The sequence below is a fragment of the Ips typographus genome, linkage group LG10 (assembly GCF_016097725.1).
Source record: "Ips typographus isolate SLU linkage group LG10, UJ_Ityp_2.0, whole genome shotgun sequence".
Lineage (NCBI taxonomy): Eukaryota > Metazoa > Arthropoda > Insecta > Coleoptera > Curculionidae > Ips > Ips typographus.
This window is the reverse complement of record NC_138431.1, coordinates 6,001,078-6,026,972: the sequence shown is the minus strand read 5'-3', so window position 1 is coordinate 6,026,972 and position 25,895 is coordinate 6,001,078. Positions and strand designations below refer to the sequence as shown.

Genomic DNA, 25,895 nt, shown 5'->3' with positions numbered 1-25,895 from the left:
TAAAAGTCAAAATCGTTGTGTCATTTGTCACTCAAACGTTTTTGGTGGTTTTGTAGAGCGGTAATACAAAAAGTTTTAAATCATTTTAAATAAAACCTGAATGATACAAATAAGTTACGAAGATAAAATGGAGGTAAATGTAATTAAAACTATCGATCTGCCATGTTCCAACACCGACTCAAACATGTCGGACAAAATCAATGATAGGTTTGAACGTTACGCGGAAACATTGCAACAGTTTGCTAAACTAATTTCAAACCCGCAACTCGTTGGGGCTGATAACATTACCATGGCGTGTGTACCGTCTTCCACAAAGTTTGAGAAAATGGCTTCTACCTACAGTCAGGAAATACCGGTACTTCTAACCTGTCTTGGTAGCCATGCTCGCGACGTTGTAGCCCCTTTAAAGTTCTGTTTGATGTACCTGACTGATTTGCTTCAAAGGCAGTCACTTGAACACCATTACGACTGTTTTCAACGTTTCCTACTACTGAGACCCAGCCTAATTGAATTTTTCAGCAACAGTACCATTAACATGGAAGAGTCAAAGAAGTTGATTGCTGAGTGGATGGAGTTTTTGCTTGACACTCTATCTCCACCAAGAAAATCAACATTCCCAAATGACTTAATGGTAGTCGGGTTCTTTAATTAGTGGACAAATTACACGGTATTGTTTTAGGTGATGGGCATCGTAAATTCAATTTTACAAAGCTTGGCTGAATGCGACAGTTACAATCGTTTCATTTTGGAGGGAATTGTCAATAAACTGAAATGTTGTCTAAGCTACTACGTGAAAAATGAATCTTTTAAGGACTATATCGTCTTGCATATGAACACAATAGAGCGTTTACTGGTCACTATGAAGGCAACAATTAGAATTGCAATAAGCAGGAACCAATTAAGTTGGGAGGAGAAACAGGAACTGAATGAAATTTTCAGCCTTTTACGTAAATGTTTTGAGGGTGGCCTACATTTACAGTGGATCAATTGGCAGATCTATAACATTGAAATATTGCTTTAGCTGTGCAAGAGAGATTTTTTTATTATAGAAATTCAAATTGTTTTTAATTAAGGGACTACATCTTAAAGTATTTATCAATAGTCAGGCAATAGTTGATAAATCTAAAATAAAGTTGCAAGTTTATATTCTTAATAAGGCTTGCATTGTTCTGCAATTACCTGCTCATTTCTGAAGTTGTGATCCCGTGCGCATTTTTAGGCTTAAACCAGCTGTCTTCCGGCTTTAGCTGCAACAAAGCAGGATCATTGTGCCACCATCCAGGTTTCATTGAATTCACTCCTGGATATTGATACATATCCATTGGGCCTAAATATAGAACAGTCAGCAAACTAAAAACCAAATTTTAACTAGACACACCAACTGGTTTCCATAATTTCTTCTTTCTCATTCTGGTCAGTCTTTCGTAAGAACCGTACGCGTAACCGTCCGCTGGGCCCAAATAGCAGTCGAGTTCTTTCATTTTCTCAAAAAATTTGCGTTTGTCTCCTGCAAAAAATATTTACGATATTTAAAGCAATTTATAGTTGTATTCTATACTTTTATCGTCCAGGCTTCCAGAAGGTTTCCTCGGTTCTTGGTAGTCTTCTCTCATCATGTCTTTAATGGGATCTGTAAATCCATAGAAAGTCAGGCCGAAAAATTCCATTATTTAATGACAGTATTACAAATGCCAAAAGGTGACTGTTATTAACTTAAAAAAAAAAATAATGCGTTTCCGCTTTATACGTTTACCATAAAGTTTGCACTTTATACTTTGATGAATTACATAAAAGTAACAGATGACAGACTGTTGACAGTGACAATTTAGGTTAGGTTAGGACTTAATTTGTTTTGTGGTTTCCTGGATGATAATAAGCAATTTACAAAAACACAGTTTTATTTAAAATTAATATTTAAATGGATTTAGTGGAAGCCTTCAACTACATCGACGTTAATAAAGAACCCGCGTTATCCGTAAAAACGTTCGCGGCTATAATCGACAATCAGCACACCGAATTTATAATCACCAATTTTACCAACAAAATCGTTTTTTTCATTACCCAGTTTGAGAAAATCGGCAATTTGTACTTGGTTGAAACTGAACAAGTGCAAAATGACGTTCTGAGCAACGAAACTGTGTACAGTATCAAGCCTTTATTGGGTGCAGGGAGTATTGAAGTGGAAGCAGCCCTAAGGTACTTGGGTGAACAGTTGGATATTAAAAAACCTTTACTAATCAGTTTAACTTTAAAAGATTTTAACGTGCAACATCTGAAAAAAATTATTAAGTGTATCAAAAGCTATAAATAAAATGGCTTTAGCTAAGAGAACTAAAATTGCTGAAAGCTACTTTGGGCAGGTGATTATAGGTCCTCCTGGTAGTGGTAAAACCACCTACTGCAGTAAAGTGTATGACTTTTATAAAAAGAAACTGAACAGGCAAGTGGAAGTGATTAATTTAGACCCTGCCAATGATAACATGGGCTATATTCCCAAAGTGGACATTATGCAACTTGTAACTGTTGATGATGTAATGAGCACCTACCAATTAGGTCCTAATGGAGCCCTGATGTATTGCATGGAATATTTGGAAGCCAATTTTGATTGGTTATTGAACCAGTTAATTCAAATTAAAGACTCTTATTTGCTTTTTGACATGCCTGGTCAAGTTGAACTATACACTCACCATGAATCAATTAAAAAGATTTTTGCTAAGCTGACTGGGTTAAGCTACCATTTGTGTGCAGTACACTTAGTGGATTCTCATTACTGCTCTGACCCACCCAAGTTTATTTCCACTTTACTATTGTCTTTATCCACCATGATGCAAGTGGCCCTACCTCATGTAAATGTGCTTAGTAAGGCAGATATGCTGAAAAAGAACTCAGCAAAGTTGGATTTTGGTTTGGATTTTTACACTGATGTACTGGATTTAGAATACTTGCTTGAATTACTTGATGATGGTCCTTTTACTAAGAAATACAAGAAGCTTAATAAGGCTATTATTGGGCTAGTGGAGAACTATAGTTTGGTGTCTTTTGTGCCTTTAGATGTGACTTCCAATAAAAGTTTGTTGGAGCTAAAAAGTGCTATTGACAAGGTTTATACTTACTGCTATTTTATGGTTTATTTGTATTATATATTTCTAAAAATTTTTAGGCTAATGGTTATATTTATGGAAGTGGAGAGGAACGCAGCATCCAAGCTTTACTCTCATGTGCTGTGGGAGCTAGAACTGAATCAGAAAGATTTGATGCAGACTTCTTATAGTAGGATTTATTAATTAGTAATTACAAAAATTAAGAACTTAAACGTATTTTTATTATATCAAACACATCTACTTTGCTGAAGGTTTGGTCTTCTGCTTCTCCAGTTGTGCCCTTAACTGTTTGTTGAAGTCATCTTCAACATTGTCATCCTCCCAGTTGTCTTCCCAAACACTGATATCCTGATCATCTTTCTCCTTGCCAGTCCAATCTAAAATTATGAGAAACTTGATAAAATACTGAGTTTTTGATGCTTAAGCCTCATGGAAACTAGACCAGGAGCATTGTACTCACCTTCAACTGGAAACTCTTCAAACTCGTCGTCTTCTTCGAGGACACCCAAATCTAACTTTGGTTTTTCGGACATGGTGATCTTTTTAAACCGTAAGCACAACAAAAAGTGTTAAGAACAAAGCAATTCTCAAAAATTGCAGTTTCACTCACAAAACACAACAAATTTTATTTGTCAAATATGTCACGCCAATGCTCTGACTGACATTTTATTTGTAGGTTATGAGGTACTCGAGCAAGTGGTCTCGTGACCACAGATTTTGTACAAACAATATTATCTCGTGACCTTTAATTTTCAATAAGGGGTATAATACAAAATTTGGAGTTTGATGGTCAACCTGAAACGTATCGCACGTCTGTTTCGTGGGCGCCATTTTTTTGTCGCTAAGAAACCACGTTTCTTGAAGCGGTGTTCAGGGAAATTTGAGGTTGACGACCAAATTCCGCAGCCGATCGAGTGGAGATGGTGGGACCTCTAAGTGGAAATGTCGATTCCTAAAAGTCTACGGGGAATTGTCTTGTGCGGTGCACTTCCTAGAGGCGGAAAGGATGAAAATCTAGGAGAAGACCACGTGGATGTGACAGTGATGGTTATAGTTTCCACGAGGAATGACTATATCTTTTATTCGGATCGTGCCCTTAATCGCTCTTAGACTTTTTTGTGTACACATATTAGTATTTTTTGTAAAATTCTGCAAGCGGGAGGGATGAGAGTTTCTCAGACGCACGCAAGTGCCTCTTCCGCGGAACTTTAGTAATCGTGTATCGCGTAATCGCGCTGTTAAACTGGCTGAACGTCTCATTGACGAGTGGCCATCGTAACCACAACACACACATAATACAAAATTATTTATTTTGAAAACTACACAGTAATTACTCATTTTCCTCAAATCTAAGATGTTTAGCAGACTCCTTTTCAGCTTTTTTCAGCAACTTTTCCCTTCCTCTAAGTTTCTTGTTGGCTTTTTGGAATTTTACTTGCCGGTCAGTAGCAATTTTCTCCCAGTAACCTTTCTCTTCCTCCCCAGTCAGTACAGTTTTCTCACCAGCATACTCGCTTTTAGAAAATTCACTGGCGCTCTCACTAGAATTGAACCGGACAAAGACTTCTTCACTGCCACATGGCAAAGGAATGTCCACATATTTTACTTCAGTGGAAAATGCTTTGAGGTCATTCTGCAATTTGAGTAAATTAGAATATTTTATTTTGAATATTGGTGGTGTTTGACAAACTTTTAATTTCTTCACATCTGAGCAAGGTTCAGGTAAATGAAGCTTTACTATAACTCCAGGGACATATTGAAGCTTACTGTCCAAAGTTTCTTCATTCATTTTCAAAGTTTGTTCACCATCTTCAGTTTGTGCATTATCATGACTTTTATTGTTATACTTTTGTTTGTACAAATACTGCTTAAATTCCCTCATTTTCTTTTTTTGTAAGTCTAAATAATGGTTTCTTAGACGTTTCCACTCCTTCCTAAAAAACAACACCATCTTTTATTAATTGCATAGTATTACAAAGTGAAGCTTACTTTGATAAAACTTGCATTCCTAGCTCTTTAATAAAGTTCTTTCTTTTGTCTTTTTTACTCTTCTTTTTTTTCTTAGACTCCTCAGTAGGCTCCACCTGTTGGTCTACATTATTTTCATCCTGCTCTTTCCTTTTAACCTCCTCATCTACTTTAATCTTTTTACTCCCATCTTCAGTCACTTCATTACTTAACTTCCTCTTTTTGCTGGTCTTATTTGTTTCACTATCATTATTCAGATCACCAAATGCCTCATTTCCTTCAAAGGTCACAATACTTTGTAATTCTTCTGGGTTTTTCTCTAAAGGAATTTTACAGCCAATACTGTTAAAAAATGAAATAGCCTCTTGGGCCTGCTCCTCAGTCTCATACTCAATGAAAGCAAATCCTTTGTTTGCCTTGTTGTGCTTGTACTTTGGTATAGACACATACAACACTTTCCCAAAATCTGAAAATATCTGAGACAAACTTTCATGATTGGCATCAGATTTGATATTCTCCACATAAATAGTGCAGAGGTCAACATTGTCTCTAACTTTAACTGGAACCTTACGGAATACACTCAGACCATCCTCAGTCACCCCAATCAGTTCAGATTTTTTTATTGCTTTTTTAATATCTTCCACTGTACAGTTAAGCTTCCTGATTTTGTTAAACTGCAAGAATACCTCAAGTTCCACACCTAAAATCAGTTAATTCATTTATAATGTTTATTAGGGAATCTCTTTACGTACTGGACGCATCCGAAAGCTTTTGGGACAAGAATCGGTCCTTGGATAGATTGGAATCACTGAAGTAAAATTCCATTTGCTGCAGTATGTTGGTGTAAAGGTGTTTTTTGCGGTGTCTGGATTTTTTCGAGTGTTCCCCCTTTCTTAGGGGCAGTTCACATTCACCTTCACCCATTTGATTAACACTTAAAACACTTTATTTTAACTACAAAGTGGGATATACCTCAGTTAAACAGAAAGCCTTTTGGTAAACATACATAACCTCAAAATCCTGTCAACTGTCAATTCCACATTTAGTTCGTGTCTCTCTCTAACGCACGCTAGATAAATCTGACGACAGAGAACGCAAAAAAAGTCAAAACATAACTTTCTAACCTCACTTCTAATGGATGTCAACATTTTAATTCCTTGTAATGTAATTAAAGAAAAAGTTAAGCTTAAACAATTATAGGTACATAAGATAAAAAAAAAATGACACATATTCCTTGTACTTTAATAATGTGACGAGTGTTTGTAACTCATAACTATGACCGTCCTGATCAGGCTAAACAAAAAGGGCTACTCAGCTTTGGCCCTTTTGCTTTTAATCCTGTTGTATTACCAGTTCCGCTACCGCAGCCCTAATCGGCCAAAGGAGGAAATAAGTCTATCGGAAATACTGAAAGTTTCCATTCGAGCTGCACAAGCTGGAGGAAAACTGGTATTCTCAACTAGAAACCACCTCAACATACATTCCAAAGGAAAAACTAAAGAAGGATTGGATGACAGTGTAACAACCGCGGATTTTTTGAGCCACTGTGCCATGAAAGGATTGATACAACAGTCTTTTCCTAATGTGGCTTTCATATCTGAAGAGTCTAAGGTGCCTTGTGATCCAAATAACCCTGTACAAAATGGTGATTGGTTAGGAGGTAATGTTGAGATTCAGGGTGACCCACTAAAGGCCAGTGACATCACGATATGGATTGACCCACTGGATGCAACTCATGAATATACGGAAAAACTGTATGAGTATGTAACTACCATGGTATGTGTGGCTGTGAAAGGTAAACCAGTAATAGGGGTGATACACAACCCATTTAGCAATGTTACTTCATGGGCAGTGGTTGGAAGTGGGTATTCACAAAACTTAAAACCCAATAAGGTTAGTTGCGGTCAATTTGTATGCCTAGAAATATAGATGAAGATTCATTTAAAGGCCACCCTTAATGAACTTAAGGTTATAGTATCAAGATCTCACAGTGGAACTATAAAGGAATTACTGGCAAAAACATGCAAAAATTGTGAAGTAGTTATAGCAGCAGGAGCTGGTAAGTTTGATTTTTCAACATTGGTTCAGCTGCAACTGGCAATTTGTAGGGTACAAAGCCCTTAAAGTGGCACAAGGCAAAGTGCAAGCCTACCTACATATCACCGACATCAAAAAATGGGATATCTGTGCTGGGAATGCTATTATTAAGGCTTTAGGTGGACAAATGACTACCAAAAAGGGGAATGTGCTATTGTATAGTAATAATTCTGATGTAGTGAATAGTGAAGGCTTAATAGCCACCTTGAATAATCATGAATATTTTATAGACAAATTGAATGAATAAATTACTTGGTTAATGCATGGAAAAAAACGGCGCTTTAAACTATACTTATCCACTTTAACCTTGTTGAAAAATCAGTGAATTTGGCTATAACACAGATTGAGTTAAAATTATAGATTCAATAACAAATTTAAGAAGCCAGAAAGACTAGACAATGGCTTAATATATCAATCTTAAAAGCTTTTTCAGACATAAAGGTGAAAAAGTTTAAAATTGCAAATTTAAACTTTACTTTTGAGTTTATTGAACTTTTCAAGCTTTTTGGAGCTAAAAGAACTGCTTGACTTATAATGTATTATCAATAAATAAAAATACTTAAATGTGAAATAGACTATACATTTCCTATTGACAAAAAAGGATGTTTCTAATTTTGCAAATAGGAACCATTTATCCTTAGGTAGACTAAACCAGTTTGATTGGATTGACCAGTTTTAACAAGCTTCAATAAGTCTTCCCAAAATTTCCTTTCAAGGTTAAATACATTTCTTAAGTAATTGGATCTTCATGACCTTTAAAAGACTCCTGTGATTTTATTAATTGGTGGTCTGATAAAAACGATATTTATGACTTGTGGTTGCAGGCTTAACAGGACTTCCAGATTATCAAATGAAGACTATTTCAGACAGTATTGGGGAAATTGGGAAAAACCTTTTTGTTATTGTTTTGTTAAGACGAATTTGCGTAGATATTAATTACCAAAATTTGTTGGTTTACCAAGGAATGTTTCTAAGAAACAATGATAACGGTGACTTCATTAGTGACCCTTACTGACATCACAACGATATAAACGATCGAAAACAAAAACTAAATTTTACTATAAAAACCTTTAACTAACAGAACCTGTTGGTATTTCTTAGCAAACGGAGCAACCTGGTACAATAATGGGCAAAACTCTTCTGGTATGTACTATTTACCTCATTTACCTAGAACGTCAATAATATATTTTATTAGGTGTCTGCACTGGCTTTATGCCTGACGACCGCCTTATCTCTACCTTATTATGGTGGAGGAGGTAAGCTGAATTGAATAGAAAACTTGTAGGAAAGACTGGAAAAATTTTACTCAGGTCATCAAGGAGGTGGTAGTGGTGGATATGGTGGCGGCCATCAAGGTGGTGGTGGATTTGGTGGAGGACAAGGAGGCGGCCAAGGAGGTGGGTTTGGTGGTGGACAAGGAGGTGGATTTGGTGGTGGACAAGGACAAGGAGGTGGTCATGGAGGAAGTAATGACTTGCAAGGATTAGGTGGGGGTTCTGAAGGAGGCCAAAGTGGTGGATTTGGGGGTGGCCAAGGTGGTCATAGTGGTGGACTTGGAGGTGGGCAAAATGGTGGACTTGGAGGTGGACAAAGTGGTGGATTTGGAGGTGGCCAAGGACAAGGAGGTGGATTTGGTGGTGGACAAGGTGGCGGATATGGTGGACACCAAGGTGGTGGATATGGTAGGTTTTTGCATTCCTAACTTATATAAGTTGCTAAGCCTGATTTAATTTAGGTGGACAAGGAGGTTACCAAAGTCATGGCTACTAAAATGCTTCTTTCTAACTTTTAAACTAATTGTTATTTAAAAATAAAAGTTTGTTATTAAAATTGATGGTAAAAACAGTTAAAAGCTTTTAAAAATCACACACAAACCCATTACATAACACTCAATTAAAACTTGGGGATCAAAGTCAGTTGATCAATAAATTACTTATCTCACTCAATTTCAAGGAGAAAGACTTTGAACACTGTGATAAACACAAATATACATTTAATCTTCTTTTCTACAATCTGGATATTCTTTATGTTTAACTCTTGAAGTGTAAATATCATAACCAAGAGACACTAGATTGTCAAACAATACCCTGTACTTTGTAGGCAATACATAAAAGTTTAGAAACTGACATGGAGGCCAAATCATCCATTCAGCAATGTACAATCTCCATGCTTTAGCCTTTATTTCTGCAATACACTCTGGGAAAGTGGAACCTTCAAGGACACCAAGTGTGCCAAAAAAAGTTGATATAGCTAGTGGTGACCCAACTAATTGGTCAACCAGAATTTTCCTAAACACTATACGCACTGTATAACCCGGTATAGTCCTGTCCAGCCATGAATACCAGTAGTGACACACCACACCAATGGTAGTCCCTGACAGGGTCATGTTTCTAGTTCTAACTGGGTCGAATTTAGATAATTCTCCACTAGCCACTTCATATTTTTGCTCGATCACGTCACCCAGCCCTGACAGTATGGTGGACAGCCCCACGTTGGTGTAGAGCAGGAATTTCTTGCTGAATAAGGTCCGGAAGGTCCCAGCTAATGCTCTGGGTATAAATCCCATGGTTTTTGACACTGCCATTATTACACCTTGTCAGGAAGCAATGGAATTGTACTTTGTGATGAGATATTTCTAAATGCACTACGTTTTAGCAGTAAAAAGTATTAACTACCTAAACTGTCCTAAAAAAGTGTGAAAACAAACTACAAACTAATAAAAAAGTGAGGTTACAAGTTTGTAAAAGTAAAGGTCACATGAGGTTTATTCAGTTTACCCATAAGCGCTCACGTGACATCACATCAGCAAAACGAATAACCACTCCTAACCTCACTTTTGCCTGACTAAACTTTTCTAACATTTTTTCAAGTTGATCATTTTTGAATCCTTAATAAAAACACTTTCTAATCTCGAATCAATTTACCTGAATTATGAAATTCACAGTTAAAACCACAATACGTCAATCCGCCGCAAGATTGGGCGAATTAAGTCATGTAATAAGTCAGCCAGAGGCAATCCTGGAGACTCCTTTAGCTCTGTTGCACACACAAGCAGGACACGTCCCCCATATCACCCATGAAGTACTTAAATTAGTCGCGAAACAGCCACAAATCCTTCAAATACCAGTAGTTAGTATGCAAAACTATGAGGATGCAATACAATTGTATGAGGGAAGACTATCAACTTTTATAGGAAGTAAGAACAGTCTGACTTATCTTACACTGCATGATCCTTCTGAATCTATGAAACAAGGTCACCATAGTAAGGGCAAGGTGCCTGTATTCACCAAAAGAGGAAAAGTACTGTATGACAGTGAGAAATATATGAACATGGTAGAAAAGTTCCAGCCTGATATGTATGTATTACTATCTGACTCTGACACAAACATAGCCAGTTTGAATAAACGCATATCGAAAGCTGTAGAAAATACAGTGGCTTTCAGTGAAGAATGTCTGGCAAGACATAAAAAATCTGACTCACTTAAGGACAGTTTTGTGATAGCTCCAATAGCTGGAGGCTACTGTCTGAAATCAAGAGAAAAATGCATTGAACACCAACTGAAAAATGACGAGTACATACAAGGGTATTTAATTGATGGCTTACATAACAATGGTCCTGAAGTTGAGTTGCTATCCTACACTGATGTCAAACCAGTAGTGGAAAGTGTTATCAAAAAACTTCCTTCACAAAAACTGAAAGTGGTGCAGGGTTGCTGGAATCCATTGAACATCCTCAAGTTAGTGTCAGAAGGAGTGGACTTGTTTGATACATCCTATTGCCGCACATTGACTGAAAGGTCTGCAGCCTTAATTTTTGCTATAACACCCCAAGAAGAAACAGAAGGCTATGAAATAAATTTAAGACAAAATCAGTTTGCAGAAGACTTTAAACCATTACAACTAAACTGCACTTGTGTGGCTTGTAAAGGGTATTCAAGGGCCTACATTCACCATCTCTTGACAGTACAAGAATTGCTGGGTTCAGTACTAATTATGATACATAATGTACATCATATGTTACGGTTTTTTGAGGAAATCAGGGACAGAATACGCACAAACAACTTGAAGGAGTTGGAAGAAAGTGTTGCCAGACAGTTTGAGGCAATGTCCTGCAAGAGGCATGGTTTGGAGGAGGTGGTGGGGGGTGATAGGTTGAGAGCTAGAGTATTGGGTGATGATTTTTGATTTTGTACTAATTTTTTTATTTTTAATAGAAAATTGTACATAGTTTTCAAAACTGATACACTTTTCCTGTTTATTTTTCCTTTATCTAAACTGTGAATTTACTCTTATCATGGGTTTTAAACCTGGAAGATTTAATGGAGAGTTAAAAATAAAAACTACAAGCTAATTCAGGTTATATGTGCAAACTCTGATTGGCGATAAACTCCCGGATCAAATTTATATAAAAAGATTCGGTCAGACAGCGCGTGCACCCGCTTTTATTTAAAGATCTGCACTGACCATGCCTGGAAAGAATGATCGGCAACGACAAAGTCTTTATCTGCAATTAAAATAATTATTATAATTTCGTCTAATTGAACATATTTAAGCTCCGCATCGCTTCCTTGTACGTTACTTGCTATTTTGGCGCGCTGAATTCATTCCAGTTAAAGATCCTCACCAGTGTGTGTTCATTTTGGTTAAAATGATTTCTTTGAAGGTAAGTTTACTAGTTTAGCTGTTTTTTAAGTTATTTACCAAATATTACAACAGTAAGTGATGGTTATATTAATGAGGAAGTACTCTATAATTACACTCCAAATTATTTTAAAATACTTCAGGAAATTTTTAGGTAAAATTATAATAAATGTTTTTATGAGACTTTTTAAACCAATCAAAGGGCCTAGTACAGCCTGTTTGCTTTTGAACAGGTTTTAAAACAGTCAAAGTACTTAACTAAAATTATTCCAAATGCTAAAAAGCACTCTGATTTCTATTGAGGTAACCACCATTTCCATTAAGTTTAATAAAGGCAGGCTCTATCAGGAGGAATGCAATGAATTTTTAAATCTAATTAAACCAAAATACACAAAATGTGTGTGATAACCAATCTGGAATGTAACTAATACACTGTGATAGTGTAGGAGGTAGGAGTTGATTATTGTAGCAAAATAAACTAAAGTTCATCTTAATGAAACAATAACATCATTAATCAAACAACAAATCCTTGATGCCTATTGCATTTTGTTGAATAAACCACAATTTTTCAGGTCACCCAACTGTTACTCCTGATAACCTTAATAATAATGGTGCTGCACCAAATCCAAAGTGCCCCAAATCCTTCAAAGGAATGGAATAAAGAACATAGTTTGTGCGCTTTCAATGTAGGTTTTACCAACCAAAATTTAATAAAATTGGTGCTCTATAAAAATGTAATTTTATAGGTTACAGTGATTGAAAATTGCCAGAGATGCGCCAAACAGACCAAATCGCCCATTGTCTATCCAATGTGCTGTCATGACGAAGAAAATGTCTATGATTGGTGTATTAAATATATCAGTTATGGTAAACAGCCTTGACTCATCAAAAACTGACTCTTTTGGGTTATTGTGATATTAGGATTGTTTTGACAAGCCCCAGTACTAATTATCTTAGTTAGGTAGTTGATAAAGAATGAGAGCAAAAGAGACTTGCTATAAAGTGTGACTGTGATTAGAGCCTGTGTAAACACGTGTTTTATACACAATAAACTTGTATTTGTATCTTTTAAATTATTTTTGTACTGATTTTTTTTAATAAAATATTTAAGAAAGTTGCCTGATTAATTATAACTTTATAAAACATGTAGCACCAAGTATTATAAGGGGATACTTACCAGTTCTTCTGCAGAGGCCGCTGCTGTCCTGGGGGGGCCCCCAACCCTGCCGCAGTAGTACCAACATACAAAAATTCACTGTAACGCGCCATTAAGGACATTTTTGAAATAAAAAAACTGTTGAGTTGAAACCAACAAACACAATGCAGTACTACCAAAAAAGGGAGCTCTGCCAGTAAAGGCCTCATTTAAATTACTGGAATTTTTAAATAAAAAAATCGCTCAAAATTAAACAAACCCAAATTCTAACCCAACTTTGTCCTACCCTGCCAAATTTATCTGTCAATCTCAAAGGAAATAATTTTTGACAATGACGTTTTCCAACAACAAAAACAATAGTCACATTTTATTTACTTTTTCAGTAATTTATTTCCATTTAGCATTAATAAAAACCCTTCCATATGGTGAAACAATGCATCTTACCAGTTACCAGTGATGTATAACCAAAGATATAACGACTACTACTTGGTGACGGATGAAGATCACTTTGCTGATGGGGATGAAATGGAAATTATCGCAGCCCCACGTCGAAAACAGTGTGGCCCCAAACGCGTTTTCTCTGTCCTTGGCGTTACGTAAGTAGTCCGGGTCATAAAAAGCCCTTTGACCTTATTATAAATGCTTTTGCAGCTTGCTCAGTTTAGCTTTGATTAGTTTTGTACTGGTTTTTGTGGCCTTTCCCTTGACTTTCAAATACAGCCTTAAATTGCAGCAAAGTTTAGTATTTACCAGGTGTAAGTGGTGTTTAATTGTTAGTTTAGCGCGACTTAAAGTACAACATTATTGCAGTTAATCTGGTTACCAACAGAACTTTCTATAACAGGTTTAGGCTACCCACATACAAAAATCACTATGTTTCAGTCACTGATATTGACAGTAATGCCACATTAAAGTTAGGGCTGTGGCATATTCTTCCAGTTGACCTGGCCAAAATTGCCATTTATGAGGATTCATATGACTATGATGATGCTTTGAAAAACAGCAATTACAGTGTTTTACTTTATTTTCATGGTACTGGAGAGGACCGCAGTCAGAGCTGGCAAAAGTACCGATTATTCAGATACTTCTTTCACGTCATCACTTTTGATTATAGAGGTACTTGAAGTACAATTTGATTGAGTTAAATACTTTATTTTGAGTGGTTAGGTTATGGGGATTCTGATGATGGACCCATGTTTGAGAAGAATGTGGTTAATGATTGTGTGCAAGTCTATAAATGGTTGCAAGGAAGGACAAATTCACCCATTTATGTTTGGGGACATTCCCTTGGCACTGCATTGGCTGTTAGCACTTTAACAGAGCTGAAAAGCACTAGTAATGTAACTGGTGTGGTTTTAGAAGCTGCCTTTACCTCATTTAGAGATGAGTTATATTATCATCCTAACACGAAAGTGTGTGTTATTTATTACATTTATTTTATAAAGGGTTCTTGTGTGGTTTATTAGTATTTCAGGTGGCTGCCTTGGTTTGAAAGCACTGTAGTCAATCCCCTTACTGAAAATGGGTTTATATTCAACACATCCCAGAATTTATTAAATATAGCCTCACCTATTATGTTTCTGCATGCTTTTGATGATTCGATAGTCCCCTATTTTATGAGTGAAAAGGTTTTAAACTTTGTTTACTGCACTTCTAAACATTAATGGTTTTTGTAATGTTTTAGTTGTATGCCACATCTTTGGAGCGCGATGTAACTGATTCAATTAAAAATGCCAGCAGACTGTATCTGTTTAATCCAAAAATTGGGTTGAACCACTATTTTATCTACAGGGATTCCTATACCTTTTACTATGTTTAGTAAGTCTTCTCACATACAGAGAAAATCAAAGTACTTTGATGAAACTACTTTGATTTTCTCTATATACTTTTCCTTGGGGCAGTAATGTGTTTTTTTTGCAGTGATTTTATGCAGCTCTGTTCCAATGATACATTTAACAAACATATACCAATAGCTCACATCAAAGTTAATTTGTGGCTGTGATACCCCTAGTATAGTTAATAATGGTAAATGTGTGCCTATAAAAGTATAACACCATCTAGATATAGTCATTTACAAGTATTTATATTGTGTTTTAAGCAAATGTCTGAAATGATAATGACATTTTTTTCTTAGTTACAATGTTGCTAAATTTCCTTTGGGATTTAGTGGTTATTCATCCTACACTAAGAACTCATTGAATAACTGACTCTAAATAAATGAACTGAATTGAGCTCAATTACTTTTATTATTATCTCGGCAGTTTGTCTAGTGTATGAAACATGTTTTAATACCAAAAAAAGGAGATTTCCCATTATAAACAAAATTCTTATTTTAGAGTCATTTCTTGAAATATTCTTTTCGCCACACTAAATAAATACAAGCGACGAAAAAAGCACTGGTCACAGCAATTAGAGCGTATTTCAAACCGGTTGCAATTTTGACTATTTTAAAATATTGATCGTTGAGTTCGTCCACGTATTCTTCAGGTAAACTGAAACCTTCTTCCAACCATAAAACTGGAACGATCCCGTTGTGCATCGTTGTGGGTGTGGTCATGTTTATTAGGGGTTGGCTTCTTAATACTGTGTTGATTTGAATCCTTTTCATCCCTTCAAGGGGTGTTCCTGTGTTCTAAAATTCAATAATAGTTATTTCAAGTATTTGCTATGGTAGCAGATATTACAGGCTCTAAAAGTAGGTAGATCCCATGTTTTTCCTTATCAGGATTCAAACCGGTTACTCCTTCAAGGTAACTTTCGTCCGCATTGAGAAAGTGGGGCTGCGAAATTAGGGCTGGGGCACCTAAAAGCAAAGGTTTAGTTTTGTAAAAGAAATTTTAATAACATTCACCTAAGCAAGGTTTAAAGTCCATAGCACCATCCAGGTAGCAGTTATCTTGTCCTGAAGCGTCTTTAGTTGATTTAGTACAAAAACAGTCATGTTCAGGAATCAAACTACTTGTTCTGAGAAAAGTGTCTTCAGTTTCATACCTGAAGGCTTTTATACCACTGTAAGACTCTTCAGAAGACTTAAAAGCCAGTTTAACTGTTCTGAAATAAGCAACATTCTCAAAAACTCATTTTAATTATACATAAATATCAAATAACTAAACGAAAATAAACATAAAATATGGTCAGATGGACCAAAGATCATTTAGATGGGGTAGTCAAATTCTACCACAACTTTTCAAGTTCAGGCTCCAAAGCTGATGGCTTAATGCCAGGCTTAAAGCGTCCCACAACTTTCCCCTCTTTATCAACCAAAAACTTTGTAAAGTTCCAGTCTATTTTCTCCCCCTTAGGTCCCGCTATTTCACCGCACAAAAACTGCCAAAGGGGATGGGCGTTTTCACCATTCACTTCAATCTTTTCAAACACGTCAAATTCGACGTTTTTCTTCTTGACAAACTCGCAAATTTTGTTGTTGTCCCCCGGTTCTTGTTTCCCAAACTGGTTGCAGGGAAATGCCAGAATTTTGAGACCTTTTTCTTCAGCATACTTTTGTTGTAATTGAACGAGTTCTTTGTAATGGACCGCGGTATGCCCACACTTTGAGGCCACATTAACGATTATGCACACGTGACCTTTGTAGGCGTCCAAGAAGACTTCTTTCCCTTCAATTGTGTTTGCTTTGAATTTGTAAATGGTTGATGCAGTTGCAGTGTCACCATTTTGAGGATCTACCTCAGTCTTGTCAGATTTTTTATTAATTGTGTCCCTATTTTGGGGTTCTTCCTCAGTCTTGTTGGTGTCAATTTTAGTAGTTTTTGGTGCGGATTTGGGCCCTTTTTTAGCAGTGGCTTTGGTTTCTTTAGTGCTTTCTTTAACAGTTTTCTTTGCCACTGTGGGCTCCTCACCATTGGTGTCTAGGTTTCGTTTGAGTCTTGGCCGCACAACTCTGGTTTCGATTGGTTCCGGCTGTGTACAGTCTGCGGAGGGTATTTTCTCATCCACAATGTTGTTTTTCGGCTTTTTGGCTCTTTTAGGTGGCATTTTTTTATCGAGTATGTTCTACGCGGATGCTGTATGAGAAAAACTGTTACTGAATTAACCTAACCTCAAACGCTATTTGACAGTTGATTCAATTATGGCTTTGTTAAATTACGTCATTGTGACGTTAGTTGCTTGAGTTTAAATCCGCCAGTTGACGGATTAATGAGACATTTTGATATTAGAGACTTGTTGCAGCTTTTTAAATCTAAAAAGTAAATAGTAATAACGAAAGTAACCTTAAACGCACACTATTTCTGCTTTATGTAACATGTTAAACCCAAGGACCGGACAATCAAACCAAATGAATCCATAGAAAATTGCAAAATAAACTTTGTACGGTAAGTAACTCTCTATCCTTGAATTCAAGGATAGTGCAGTGTTGCCAGTGTATCTGTTTAATTAAAGATTTACAAAGCTAAATTGTTTGATGCTTTTGCAATCAGATCGATCTAAGTTTAAAGCCATTAGCTTTGAAACATAAATCGCTCTGTTCTGCTTTCTGCTACTGCATACGTATGTTTAAAAATAAAAGTAAATAATTTTGACAGAGTGACAACCCTGTTAACTGGTCACGTGACGTTTTAGGGACAATCATCTGACTTTGACAATGTAAACAACCAAAAGTTTGAATTCACCCCACCCCACTGAATTAGTCAGTAATTACCCTATTATTGAGTAAGCAAGTAAAATGTTTTCCCCAATTATTAGACGAGCAAGTACTTCCCTTAAAAATTGTATTCGATTTTTGACCGCAGCCCCTTTAGCAATGGCCGACTATAAGAAAGCCCACTCAATATACGATTTTACTGTTAAAGACATTAAGGGGCAACCAGTGTCCCTAGAAAAGTACAGGGGACACGTGTGTATTATCGTAAACGTTGCGTCGCAATGCGGCTACACTAAAACCCATTATGATCAATTGGTAGTGCTGTACGAGCAGTACCATGACAGCAAAGGACTGTGCATTCTTGGTAAGCCTCAAGTACTAAAGAAAAAAAGTTGCTTAAATTTGTGTTTTATCAAAGCGTTTCCATGCAACCAATTTGGCAATCAAGAGCCTGGAAGCAACGAGGAGATTTGCGAGTTTGTCTCTAAGAAAAACGTCAAATTTGACATGTTTGATAAGATCAACGTGAATGGGGATGAGGCCGATCCGTTGTTTAAATATTTGAAACACAAGCAAGGTGGTATTTTTGGTAGTTTTATCAAGTGGAATTTTACGAAATTTATAATCGACCCCAATGGACAACCTGTTGAACGACACGGTCCCAATACGAGTCCCAAAGATTTGGTTAAGGCTCTTGAAAAATATTGGTAATTACTTTGTGAAGTGTTTTGTTGAATTTCATTGTTGGTAGGAATCATTGAACTGAGAAAAAAACACTTACCTGCAGATATCTGTATTGTATACGTATAACTCTTCCCCTTCTTGAGCGTTGGGGGGGTAAATAGTAGAGTCTGTGCCTTTTAAACTCTGACAGCTGTCATTGCTTGCAGTCCAAGCATTGCCATAAGTTGGGATAAACGTATTCTGGTTCCATTGCATTATAGTGCCCAAAGCGGATGCATTTACAATCCCTCTGTTCACTTTAAACAGTCCATCGGGGAAGGTTTTCAAATAGTTTGAAGTTTTCTACAATAAATCAAACTTTATAGAACCTTTAATTTTCTTTACCCTGTGTAACTTTTACATAGTTAAATATGGCTAGTCTTAGGTAGTCTTCATCCTCAACGTGCTCAATCACTCTAACACTCTCGGTGATGTTAATCATTTTGGTTCTAATGAGTTTGCAGGCGTAGCCCAAATTTGATTGATTGGCCATCGCAAAAGGGATTCCCTCAAATAAAATATCTTTTACAGGTTTGGTGATAAACACCTGGTCCATTCCGGTAGGGCCTAAAATACGGTCTATACATCCGGCTAGTGCAAGTCTTTGAATTCCGGTTGTTAGTTGTAGAGCTGACTGTATAGTAATGCAGGATAATTATAGTGGGTTGTAATACGGGAGTCACCCTCGGACTCACCATTAATAAGGGATTCACTATAGTGACTTCATCAGTGTCTTTACTTTCTCCGAAACTTTGAAACTCAAAGTTAAAAGTTCGCCGATAGGTGACGCTGTCCTCGTCCGGATCATCAAAGTGTATATCAGTTTTCTTTAATTTCAATCTATAATTAAAATTGTTTAGTGACTAAATCAAGGACTTATAAGCAAGTTACTTGTAAGTATAGGGGTTAGTTTCGGTCAGATTTGGCACCACCCCGCTGTTTAAAACCTCATCCGCATTGTTAACCTGAAAAAACCTAATCGAATAGTCCAGGGTGAAGGGCAATTCAAGAAAACGCTTCCACTGTTCCGTGCCTTCCACCAATTCGGTGTTCTGGAGTTAAAATTTCCCGTGTAAACCACAAAATACACAAACACAAAGCGCACCACTCACTGAATGAATTTCGGCGTGGATAATGCGGGAGATACCCCAAAAGGCCAGCAACATGGATCCGGCAAAGAGCAAACCAGCCAGAACGGTCCAGAAGAAGAGCATCCTCGACGAGCAACATTTTCCGCACATTTTGTTTATTATACCTATAATCGTGTAGAAAAGATGCTGAGGACTAAACTTTCCACCTGTATGATTGCGTTTTTATCTTAAAGTGGATGTAAACTTTTTCGAAAACACGTGTTAATAGAAATTATTTGTTCACCTGGATGAACAACGTATTTTATCATCATTGTTTTAATAATCTGTTAGATATGGAGGTTTTTGAGTGTTTTAAATATGTTTTCCGAATACGATTTATTAACAGTCTTTTTTTATAAACGATAACATTAATGAGTCCCATTCTGGTTCTGGTTCTGATTACAATGGCCACTCGTCCAGTCGACGCCTACCAAATACGCTCATAGTATAGTTCCATCCTTCTTCATTTGTATCAAACAGAAAGAAATAGACAAACACTATTTAGCTGAGATCCACCAATAGAACTAACGTGTCATTATCAAGGGTACCTATGATTTCGTTGCACGCGCGGAACAAAGACTAAATACAAAAAAATATCAAGTAGGCCGATATTTTGCAGCCAGTGTTGTCATACTGACTGGATCACTTACTTAACTTTCTTATTAGAACATTCCTAAATATTTCCATTTACTTTTATAACATATTTATAGTTCGGTATAATTTGTATGATATTAATAATTGTTTTTCGTTTACTATTTGAACTCACAATATTGCGTTGCAACGCATCCCTATTGTGTGGTAAACTACAACTGTCAAACGCAATTACAATCTAACCTCAAAATAAATCTGGTAAAATTGTGGGGAAACAAGAAAGAATATAACCCTTTTTACACACCATAATAAAAGTGAAAAGTGAGTGAAAAAAACGACAAACATGTTGATCTCACATCACATTCACAGACTTAAAGTGAATTGAAGACCAAAAGTCCTTTAAAGGCAAACAACATCATTGTGTCCAGCAACCAAAGTGATATTTAACAATCCAACCCATCGTTGAAGTTTGAATAACAAGGTTTATTTTTTTTACCATTTTTTAACCAACTCTTATATTAATTGGCGATTAATAATCTCAATTCTATTAAAACGTTAAACAATTTCGATTATTAATCGCTTTCATTAATACACACTCCTTGGTTAAATAATTATTAATGCGGAATGTTAAATTAATTAATTAATTAGGCTACACGTGTGTCCTTTCTAGATACAGCAGCTAATCAGCAGAGCAGAGTGTTTTTGACGTAATTTGACAGTTATGGTTTTCCTAAATTACGTCATCGTGACGTCAAAAACGCTCTGCTCGCTTCATGGAGCGTAAAAACGAATGCGGCCACTGTCATAATACCACCCGGAAGGACGCCATATTGTTTTGACACCTGTCACTTTGATTGAGAGTGTTTAATAGTAAAACTAGTCGGTGTACAGAAATATCAAAATACAGACAGTGATAATGACTAAAGCGATTGCTAAAAGCACGTATTTGATTGCGTTCAGTATAAAAATACTTCGGTAAAGCTTCCCGGTGATCACATCCTGGTATTTCTGCGGTAAATACGTCAGCTGGAATTATAGAAAAACTTTGTATTAATCACTTATTGATAATCCTCGTTTATTAACGTTCAGTCTCGGTTAAACAGGAACTGTTTATAAGAATTCTGGATTATCGCTAATCTTTTACAAGTGCACGCATCTATTGTTTTGTATAAGTTCACATTTATTTACCTCTTCAATCCAAAACAGTGGCACTAAGGCATCAGCAACACTGTCAAGGCTGGTAATATTCCGCACTGGCCTTAAGAATAAATTAAACTGTATTCTGGTGGCGGCCTCTAACGGCGTTCCACTAATCTACAATCATCAGTTAATTTTATAACTGAAAAAAATGTGAAAAGCTCACTTACAGGCTCTAGGTTTACAAATATTTCATGGTTTGTCTCGTTAGGGCTGAGCCCTTTTACGTTGTTTACGTAGCGCCAATCAGCGTAAAGGAAGTGAGGAAAGGACACTACGATTGGAGCCCCTGTAAAATAAGTTTGATTGCTGTAATATACGCTCGGACTATAGGATTGTGTGTCAGTGTAATGCGGGTTGCCGATGCTATTGAACATCATAACTTGTAGTCCGTGAGCATGTGTTACTCCACTAACAAAGATTATTGATGATGATTTATGAAAATTTTACACAATATTCTAGACATATTCTTTATTACTACAATTTATTTCTGATCAATTTGTAACCGTATTTACTTCTAAGTAACACAAAATTCTTGTCTATCTGGACCTCCACTGCCTCCGGAAATCCTTGTTTCGCTCTAGATACGGTAATATTCCGTTCTATGGAAGAATTCCAGGGCCGTCGATGTCCATGTCCAGGCCGACGTTGCGGCCTCCTGTTTGTGTTATCGGCCGGGTCGGGCCTTAAACCTGGACGTTGAGGTCGCGGACGATTCCCATCTACAAAACCAGGTCGTTGAAGACCTGGGGGAGTGGGTCGTGGCCTTCCCCCAGGTCCCAATTGCTCCCCCACTGGTCTGTAGGTAGTTGCAAAATTTTGGGGCCTGGTTGGTCGTACAGGTGGCACCACAGGTGGGAGAGTTTGACTTTGGAACAACCAGCTGAAGAAGGAATCAGGGGCGAACGTCACTTGTTTCGCCGCTTTTTCGCTAATATTTTGTTTAAGGACACTCTTCACCACTCTGGATTCCGCTTGTTGACTTGTGGTTAAGTCCATAAGCGTAGTCGTTTCCACTTCACTTGTAGTGGTTTCAAAATGGTGGATGATGGACACTTTGGAAAAAGGTTTAATGACAGGCACTGCGTAATTTATTGATTCTTTATCGAAATATGGCCTTTTAAGCTGAGGCAAAGGAGGAAAGTGATAACCGTCTCCGTATTCACCTTCATCAGGATTGGCAACTTCATTGTGCACGGTATTATTCACGTCCAATAAACAATCTTGGGCGTACTTAAACGTGTCATTTTGACAGTAAAGAGGGTAGACGGCCCAAGCATTGAAACCGTTTCCAGAAATTCGTTTGTGCTGATTGAAAATTCTACGGGTGCAACGTAAATCATCGCTGATGTCTTCATCTCTAAATTTGGAGCAAGGAGTGTTACACCCGTATCCTGGAGGAGAACACCTAAAAATAAAACAACGATTAGATTACCAGAAATAAAAGAAACAATCTACACCCTGTATATATGTCAAAACCATTTTAGTGGTATAACGGGTTTTGTGTGATTTGACTGGCATTTATAATAATTGATACCAAACCTCTTTCATCTTTAAGGTCAAATTTTAATAAGCCGCTAATTATTCACATAATTATGATATTAACAAGGACGCCCGTCAATCATATGTTTCACACTGTAAGCCTGAGGACAACCATACACAAAGTTGCAACCGAACGACCTTAATAACCACCAGAATCGTTCTTTTAAAACTCCATTCACTATAACTAATATACAGGGTGTGTTTGAAACTGCTTAGAAAACAAACCAGTAAACTTGCGATATCTGGAACAATCCGTGGTCGCCACTACCTGGATTCATGGCACTAGTGTCGTAATTGGATTCGTGCTGGACAATGCACACCCACGTCGAAATTTCCTCCTCGGGTACGTCGAAATTTTGCAATTCGCGCACCAGTTCGCATTTTTTGTAAATTTTTCCCGTTACCGCGTTGCTAACACACAAATTAATTACAACGATTGTTATTAACCGCGCAGATTTCATCGTAGTACCCGTTCATATGTGTTTTGAACCGCTACACACACACAGAGTACCAGATATGGTACTAATAATCGATCAATGGCTGAATAACCAGTCGCATCTTTTTTCATTCATTGACCCCTACTTTTTGATCTGATTGGTTCTTTAACCTGGTAATTAAATTGATATTACAAACCTAAACAGGTTGATAAGTCCAAAACTCCATCATACAAGCATCCCAAGTTACCATCCAAGTTAGGGATTTTACCAGTGCAATAACATTGGTTTTCCACCATGGACGTGTTAAATGTTGTGTTTAAAGCAACATACTTATACCCTTTAATACTTCCGAATGGTTTTATGGTGGAAAAATGTAATTTTACAGGTCTACAAACAGACTCTGTATAAATATACAAAGGAATGAAACTATACAACCTGCAGATTTCAGCAGAGAAAGATTGAAATGTGGTCTTAAAACCCAAGTTGATGGGAAAAATTCCGGTCAGACCGGAAACTTGATTACACCCAAATTGATTCCATACGTTCATGGTACTCGTATTGTCGAGCTGGGTTATTGCACCGATTTCTTGGTGATTTTGCCTGCCCGAGTTCACGGTCAGATACTTCTGGTGGGTGTTGTTCCTCTACAAAGCAATACACTTCACTTTTTCCTTAACAAAATAAAGAAATTACACAGACGTAATGGAAAGTGGCAAACAAAATATCCTTTTTGTGCAGCCGCATCTGCTTGGCCACTTTAAGGTTGTCTTTGATTTTTCCGCATGCCATTTTCGCCACAAAACCGTCATCTTCGCAGCCGTTTTTGCAAATTTGAACACCCTCAAATAAATAGTCACGCACCGTTACATTCACCAGAAAGGGGCTGTTGTGGCCAGCAAAAATCAATTCCAAAGCCTCGTCAATTAGAGGTAGGAATCCGGAAGTGGCTTCGTTTGCTTCGGCAGTGTAGAGGAAACTCTGTAAAAAGGAATTTTGGTACCTAAAAAATTTGGGTGTGGTTGTCATTGACTAGTACAACAGAGAGACGAAACAAAAAACACCACGCGGAACTTAAAACTGGTGTAACTACTTAAAAGGTACCCGAGCATTAATTTATCGATATGTCAACTGGTTAAATCTGAACAATGCGGGAAGAAAAACATTCAGAAGGTCGTATCGAATTTTGGTTAAGTATATAAAGACATCGCCCAAGTACCCTCAACGTATCAGTCAACTGTTCACCAGAAAAACAACTACAATGAACTCCTACGTAAGTATTTTTCAGTACAGTATTCGTTTTGGAATAATCGATCTGTAAATTTCAGTCCTTCGTCGCCCTTTTCGCCGTTTTGGCCGTAGCTAGCGCTGGCGTTGTGGTCGCCCCATCAGCCAGAATCATCCAGGGACCCAGCTCCAGAACCACTGTGGTGGGTCCAGACGGTAGCGCCATCTCATCGGTCGCCCCCGGCGGCCAGATCGTCCAGGAGGAAAGCGTTGGAGTAGTCGCCGAAACCGCCCCCGTTGTAGCCGCCCCTGCTGTTGCCTACTCTGCTCCTTTGGTGTCTGCTTATGCCGCCCCTTCGGTTGCCTACTCTGCTCCTTTGGTGTCTGCTTATGCCGCCCCTCTGGCCTACTCTGCTCCCTACGTAGCCGGTGTAGCTGGTCATTCTACCGTAGACACTGTCGTAGCCGGACCTTCTGGTACCATCGCCACCGGTAGGACTGTTGCCGCCCCTTTGGTCGCTTCCGCTCCTCTGGTTCGCGCTTGGTAGGTTGTTATGATGGGTTTTGTTTCCGAGATTTTGTAGCATAATAAAAAATTCAACAATTTTATGTAGTTTCCTTCTACATGACAAACTATAGGCAACCACCAAAACGTGCAGTGATTCAAAATTTGACTTCATACTTCAATTAAACTGGTTTTAAGGTACTTACCAAGTAAGGTAGGTTTAGTAAGGTCACCTTATCGTCTTCAGTAAGGCTTCCTGAAGCTTCTTGATCAAAAACGTACTTTTCATATTCATAGTAAGAAATTTCGTCAGTAGTATAGTTCCAGGTAATATCCTCTTTCCACTTGTACAGCCTGTAGTAACAATCAAATTACATCAATCAAGTAACTGATGTAACATATTATAAATACCCACTTGTACACATAAGGACCTTTTTCCTTTACCACTGGTTTAGCACCTTTTAAGACATCCTCCGGGTTTTCCAAAGTGAAAAGGTACACATTAAAGGTAAACGCAAAAGGAATTTTTTTGAAAATTGCCCATTGTTCGGTACCTTCTCGTAGGATTTTAGTCTAAATAGAAGTGGTTCAGTAGAGTGGCTACTATTCCGGCTAATTGCTTACCTCTAATAATTGGTCGTTTACCACTTTCGGGAAAATAATGAAACCTAAAAAAAGGGCCACGACCAGCAGTGAAACCCCAAATATTCCACACAAAAAAAACCGTTTTCAGATTGAACTTAACCCTCCGAAGGAACCTCATAGCGAAGTTTTAGGTAATTAAAACCAACCAGTGATCCTACAGGTTTGCATTACCTAAATTACCTTGATTACCATAATTCTGTCAGTGAAATTACTGGCCAAATCTATGTTTAACATCAGAAAATAACTCAATTATATTGGCCTGTATTGTATGTTTAGGATATTAGGTAGAGAAAACATTATTTTTACCACTGATTACATCTAACACATGTAGGCAATAT

General features: G+C 37.3%; 15 protein-coding genes and 1 pseudogene across 37 annotated transcripts; 9 read left to right on the top strand and 7 right to left on the bottom strand.

Annotated features, from left to right (window-relative positions):
• Positions 1 to 19: 19 nt before the first annotated feature.
• On the top strand, positions 20 to 1,156 carry LOC145734756 (uncharacterized). The gene is made up of 2 exons (XM_081988360.1): positions 20 to 631; positions 680 to 1,156. Exons 1-2 carry the CDS (start codon positions 101 to 103, stop codon positions 1,019 to 1,021), a joined length of 873 nt encoding a protein of 290 aa, XP_081844486.1. The 5' UTR covers positions 20 to 100; the 3' UTR covers positions 1,022 to 1,156.
• LOC145734802 (uncharacterized) lies at positions 1,017 to 13,247 on the bottom strand. 2 transcript variants are annotated; one of them, XM_081988443.1, is made up of 5 exons: positions 12,985 to 13,247; positions 1,559 to 1,630; positions 1,379 to 1,507; positions 1,180 to 1,327; positions 1,017 to 1,122 (listed from the first exon to the last, which is right to left on the bottom strand). In XM_081988443.1, exons 1-5 carry the CDS (start codon positions 13,049 to 13,051, stop codon positions 1,077 to 1,079), a joined length of 462 nt encoding a protein of 153 aa, XP_081844569.1. In that variant the 5' UTR covers positions 13,052 to 13,247; the 3' UTR covers positions 1,017 to 1,076. The 2 variants fall into 2 exon arrangements, with proteins under 2 accessions (XP_081844569.1, XP_081844570.1); XM_081988444.1 differs by lacking the exon at positions 12,985 to 13,247 and having other exon boundaries at positions 1,559 to 1,699.
• Positions 2,313 to 3,313, top strand: LOC145734755 (GPN-loop GTPase 2). Its single transcript, XM_081988359.1, has 2 exons — positions 2,313 to 3,101; positions 3,161 to 3,313. The coding sequence occupies exons 1-2, from the start codon at positions 2,313 to 2,315 to the stop codon at positions 3,269 to 3,271; spliced, it is 900 nt and encodes a 299-aa protein (XP_081844485.1). The 3' UTR covers positions 3,272 to 3,313.
• Positions 3,251 to 3,730, bottom strand: Sem1 (Suppressor of exocyst mutations 1). Its single transcript, XM_081988456.1, has 2 exons — positions 3,562 to 3,730; positions 3,251 to 3,478 (listed from the first exon to the last, which is right to left on the bottom strand). Exons 1-2 carry the CDS (start codon positions 3,632 to 3,634, stop codon positions 3,339 to 3,341), a joined length of 213 nt encoding a protein of 70 aa, XP_081844582.1. The 5' UTR covers positions 3,635 to 3,730; the 3' UTR covers positions 3,251 to 3,338.
• On the bottom strand, positions 4,397 to 6,046 carry Larp7 (La related protein 7). Its single transcript, XM_081988313.1, has 4 exons — positions 5,822 to 6,046; positions 5,091 to 5,769; positions 4,792 to 5,035; positions 4,397 to 4,734 (listed from the first exon to the last, which is right to left on the bottom strand). Exons 1-4 carry the CDS (start codon positions 5,991 to 5,993, stop codon positions 4,432 to 4,434), a joined length of 1,398 nt encoding a protein of 465 aa, XP_081844439.1. The 5' UTR covers positions 5,994 to 6,046; the 3' UTR covers positions 4,397 to 4,431.
• LOC145734753 (putative inositol monophosphatase 3) lies at positions 6,211 to 7,440 on the top strand. 3 transcript variants are annotated; one of them, XM_081988355.1, is made up of 3 exons: positions 6,211 to 6,962; positions 7,005 to 7,128; positions 7,178 to 7,440. In XM_081988355.1, exons 1-3 carry the CDS (start codon positions 6,345 to 6,347, stop codon positions 7,411 to 7,413), a joined length of 978 nt encoding a protein of 325 aa, XP_081844481.1. In that variant the 5' UTR covers positions 6,211 to 6,344; the 3' UTR covers positions 7,414 to 7,440. The 3 variants fall into 3 exon arrangements, with proteins under 3 accessions (XP_081844481.1, XP_081844483.1, XP_081844482.1); XM_081988357.1 differs by having other exon boundaries at positions 6,212 to 6,963; positions 7,021 to 7,128; XM_081988356.1 differs by having other exon boundaries at positions 6,215 to 6,962; positions 7,017 to 7,128.
• LOC145734797 (uncharacterized) lies at positions 8,179 to 9,011 on the top strand. Of its 17 annotated transcripts, none has more exons than XM_081988436.1 (5): positions 8,179 to 8,309; positions 8,362 to 8,422; positions 8,477 to 8,599; positions 8,750 to 8,848; positions 8,902 to 9,011. In XM_081988436.1, the coding sequence occupies exons 2-5, from the start codon at positions 8,411 to 8,413 to the stop codon at positions 8,956 to 8,958; spliced, it is 291 nt and encodes a 96-aa protein (XP_081844562.1). In that variant the 5' UTR covers positions 8,179 to 8,309; positions 8,362 to 8,410; the 3' UTR covers positions 8,959 to 9,011. The 17 variants fall into 17 exon arrangements, with proteins under 17 accessions (XP_081844562.1, XP_081844560.1, XP_081844558.1 ...); XM_081988434.1 differs by having other exon boundaries at positions 8,194 to 8,309; positions 8,477 to 8,725; positions 8,792 to 8,839; XM_081988432.1 differs by having other exon boundaries at positions 8,194 to 8,309; positions 8,477 to 8,725; positions 8,783 to 8,839.
• On the bottom strand, positions 9,143 to 9,859 carry LOC145734783 (mpv17-like protein 2). The gene has a single exon (XM_081988403.1). The coding sequence runs from the start codon at positions 9,748 to 9,750 to the stop codon at positions 9,160 to 9,162; it is 591 nt and encodes a 196-aa protein (XP_081844529.1). The 5' UTR covers positions 9,751 to 9,859; the 3' UTR covers positions 9,143 to 9,159.
• LOC145734737 (queuine tRNA-ribosyltransferase accessory subunit 2) lies at positions 10,022 to 11,407 on the top strand. The gene has a single exon (XM_081988324.1). It carries the CDS (start codon positions 10,098 to 10,100, stop codon positions 11,349 to 11,351), a length of 1,254 nt encoding a protein of 417 aa, XP_081844450.1. The 5' UTR covers positions 10,022 to 10,097; the 3' UTR covers positions 11,352 to 11,407.
• On the top strand, positions 11,690 to 12,921 carry LOC145734812 (uncharacterized). Its single transcript, XM_081988454.1, has 3 exons — positions 11,690 to 11,829; positions 12,380 to 12,493; positions 12,554 to 12,921. Exons 1-3 carry the CDS (start codon positions 11,815 to 11,817, stop codon positions 12,686 to 12,688), a joined length of 264 nt encoding a protein of 87 aa, XP_081844580.1. The 5' UTR covers positions 11,690 to 11,814; the 3' UTR covers positions 12,689 to 12,921.
• A 40-nt stretch (positions 13,248 to 13,287) lies between the features above and the next one.
• Positions 13,288 to 15,195, top strand: LOC145734738 (lysophosphatidylserine lipase ABHD12-like). Of its 4 annotated transcripts, XR_014179489.1 has the most exons (8): positions 13,288 to 13,559; positions 13,615 to 13,718; positions 13,774 to 14,079; positions 14,131 to 14,375; positions 14,430 to 14,591; positions 14,648 to 14,781; positions 14,884 to 15,040; positions 15,098 to 15,195. XR_014179489.1 is itself a non-coding variant. In XM_081988326.1 (7 exons), exons 1-7 carry the CDS (start codon positions 13,420 to 13,422, stop codon positions 14,963 to 14,965), a joined length of 1,101 nt encoding a protein of 366 aa, XP_081844452.1. In that variant the 5' UTR covers positions 13,288 to 13,419; the 3' UTR covers positions 14,966 to 15,195. The 4 variants fall into 4 exon arrangements, 3 of the variants coding, with proteins under 3 accessions (XP_081844452.1, XP_081844451.1, XP_081844453.1); XM_081988326.1 differs by having other exon boundaries at positions 13,846 to 14,079; positions 14,884 to 15,195; XM_081988325.1 differs by having other exon boundaries at positions 14,884 to 15,195.
• Positions 15,191 to 25,690, bottom strand: LOC145734372 (uncharacterized). Its single transcript, XM_081987653.1, is given in 19 exon segments — positions 15,191 to 15,595; positions 15,648 to 15,766; positions 15,815 to 16,014; positions 18,345 to 18,589; positions 18,648 to 18,920; positions 18,982 to 19,126; positions 19,178 to 19,338; positions 19,399 to 19,599; positions 20,183 to 20,225; positions 20,885 to 21,033; positions 21,196 to 21,321; positions 21,375 to 21,493; positions 23,380 to 23,570; positions 23,619 to 23,827; positions 23,883 to 24,161; positions 25,119 to 25,266; positions 25,328 to 25,485; positions 25,537 to 25,641; positions 25,643 to 25,690. Coding segments are annotated over 19 exon segments (3,198 nt in total). The 5' UTR covers positions 25,676 to 25,690; the 3' UTR covers positions 15,191 to 15,301.
• Positions 16,138 to 17,052, bottom strand: LOC145734763 (uncharacterized; annotated as a pseudogene).
• On the top strand, positions 17,551 to 18,351 carry LOC145734787 (uncharacterized). Its single transcript, XM_081988409.1, has 2 exons — positions 17,551 to 17,927; positions 17,982 to 18,351. The coding sequence occupies exons 1-2, from the start codon at positions 17,645 to 17,647 to the stop codon at positions 18,272 to 18,274; spliced, it is 576 nt and encodes a 191-aa protein (XP_081844535.1). The 5' UTR covers positions 17,551 to 17,644; the 3' UTR covers positions 18,275 to 18,351.
• LOC145734739 (uncharacterized) lies at positions 21,661 to 23,355 on the bottom strand. Its single transcript, XM_081988328.1, has 2 exons — positions 22,972 to 23,355; positions 21,661 to 22,612 (listed from the first exon to the last, which is right to left on the bottom strand). Exons 1-2 carry the CDS (start codon positions 23,205 to 23,207, stop codon positions 21,682 to 21,684), a joined length of 1,167 nt encoding a protein of 388 aa, XP_081844454.1. The 5' UTR covers positions 23,208 to 23,355; the 3' UTR covers positions 21,661 to 21,681.
• LOC145734804 (uncharacterized) lies at positions 24,293 to 25,012 on the top strand. The gene is made up of 2 exons (XM_081988446.1): positions 24,293 to 24,453; positions 24,509 to 25,012. Exons 1-2 carry the CDS (start codon positions 24,442 to 24,444, stop codon positions 24,953 to 24,955), a joined length of 459 nt encoding a protein of 152 aa, XP_081844572.1. The 5' UTR covers positions 24,293 to 24,441; the 3' UTR covers positions 24,956 to 25,012.
• Positions 25,691 to 25,895: the final 205 nt, after the last annotated feature.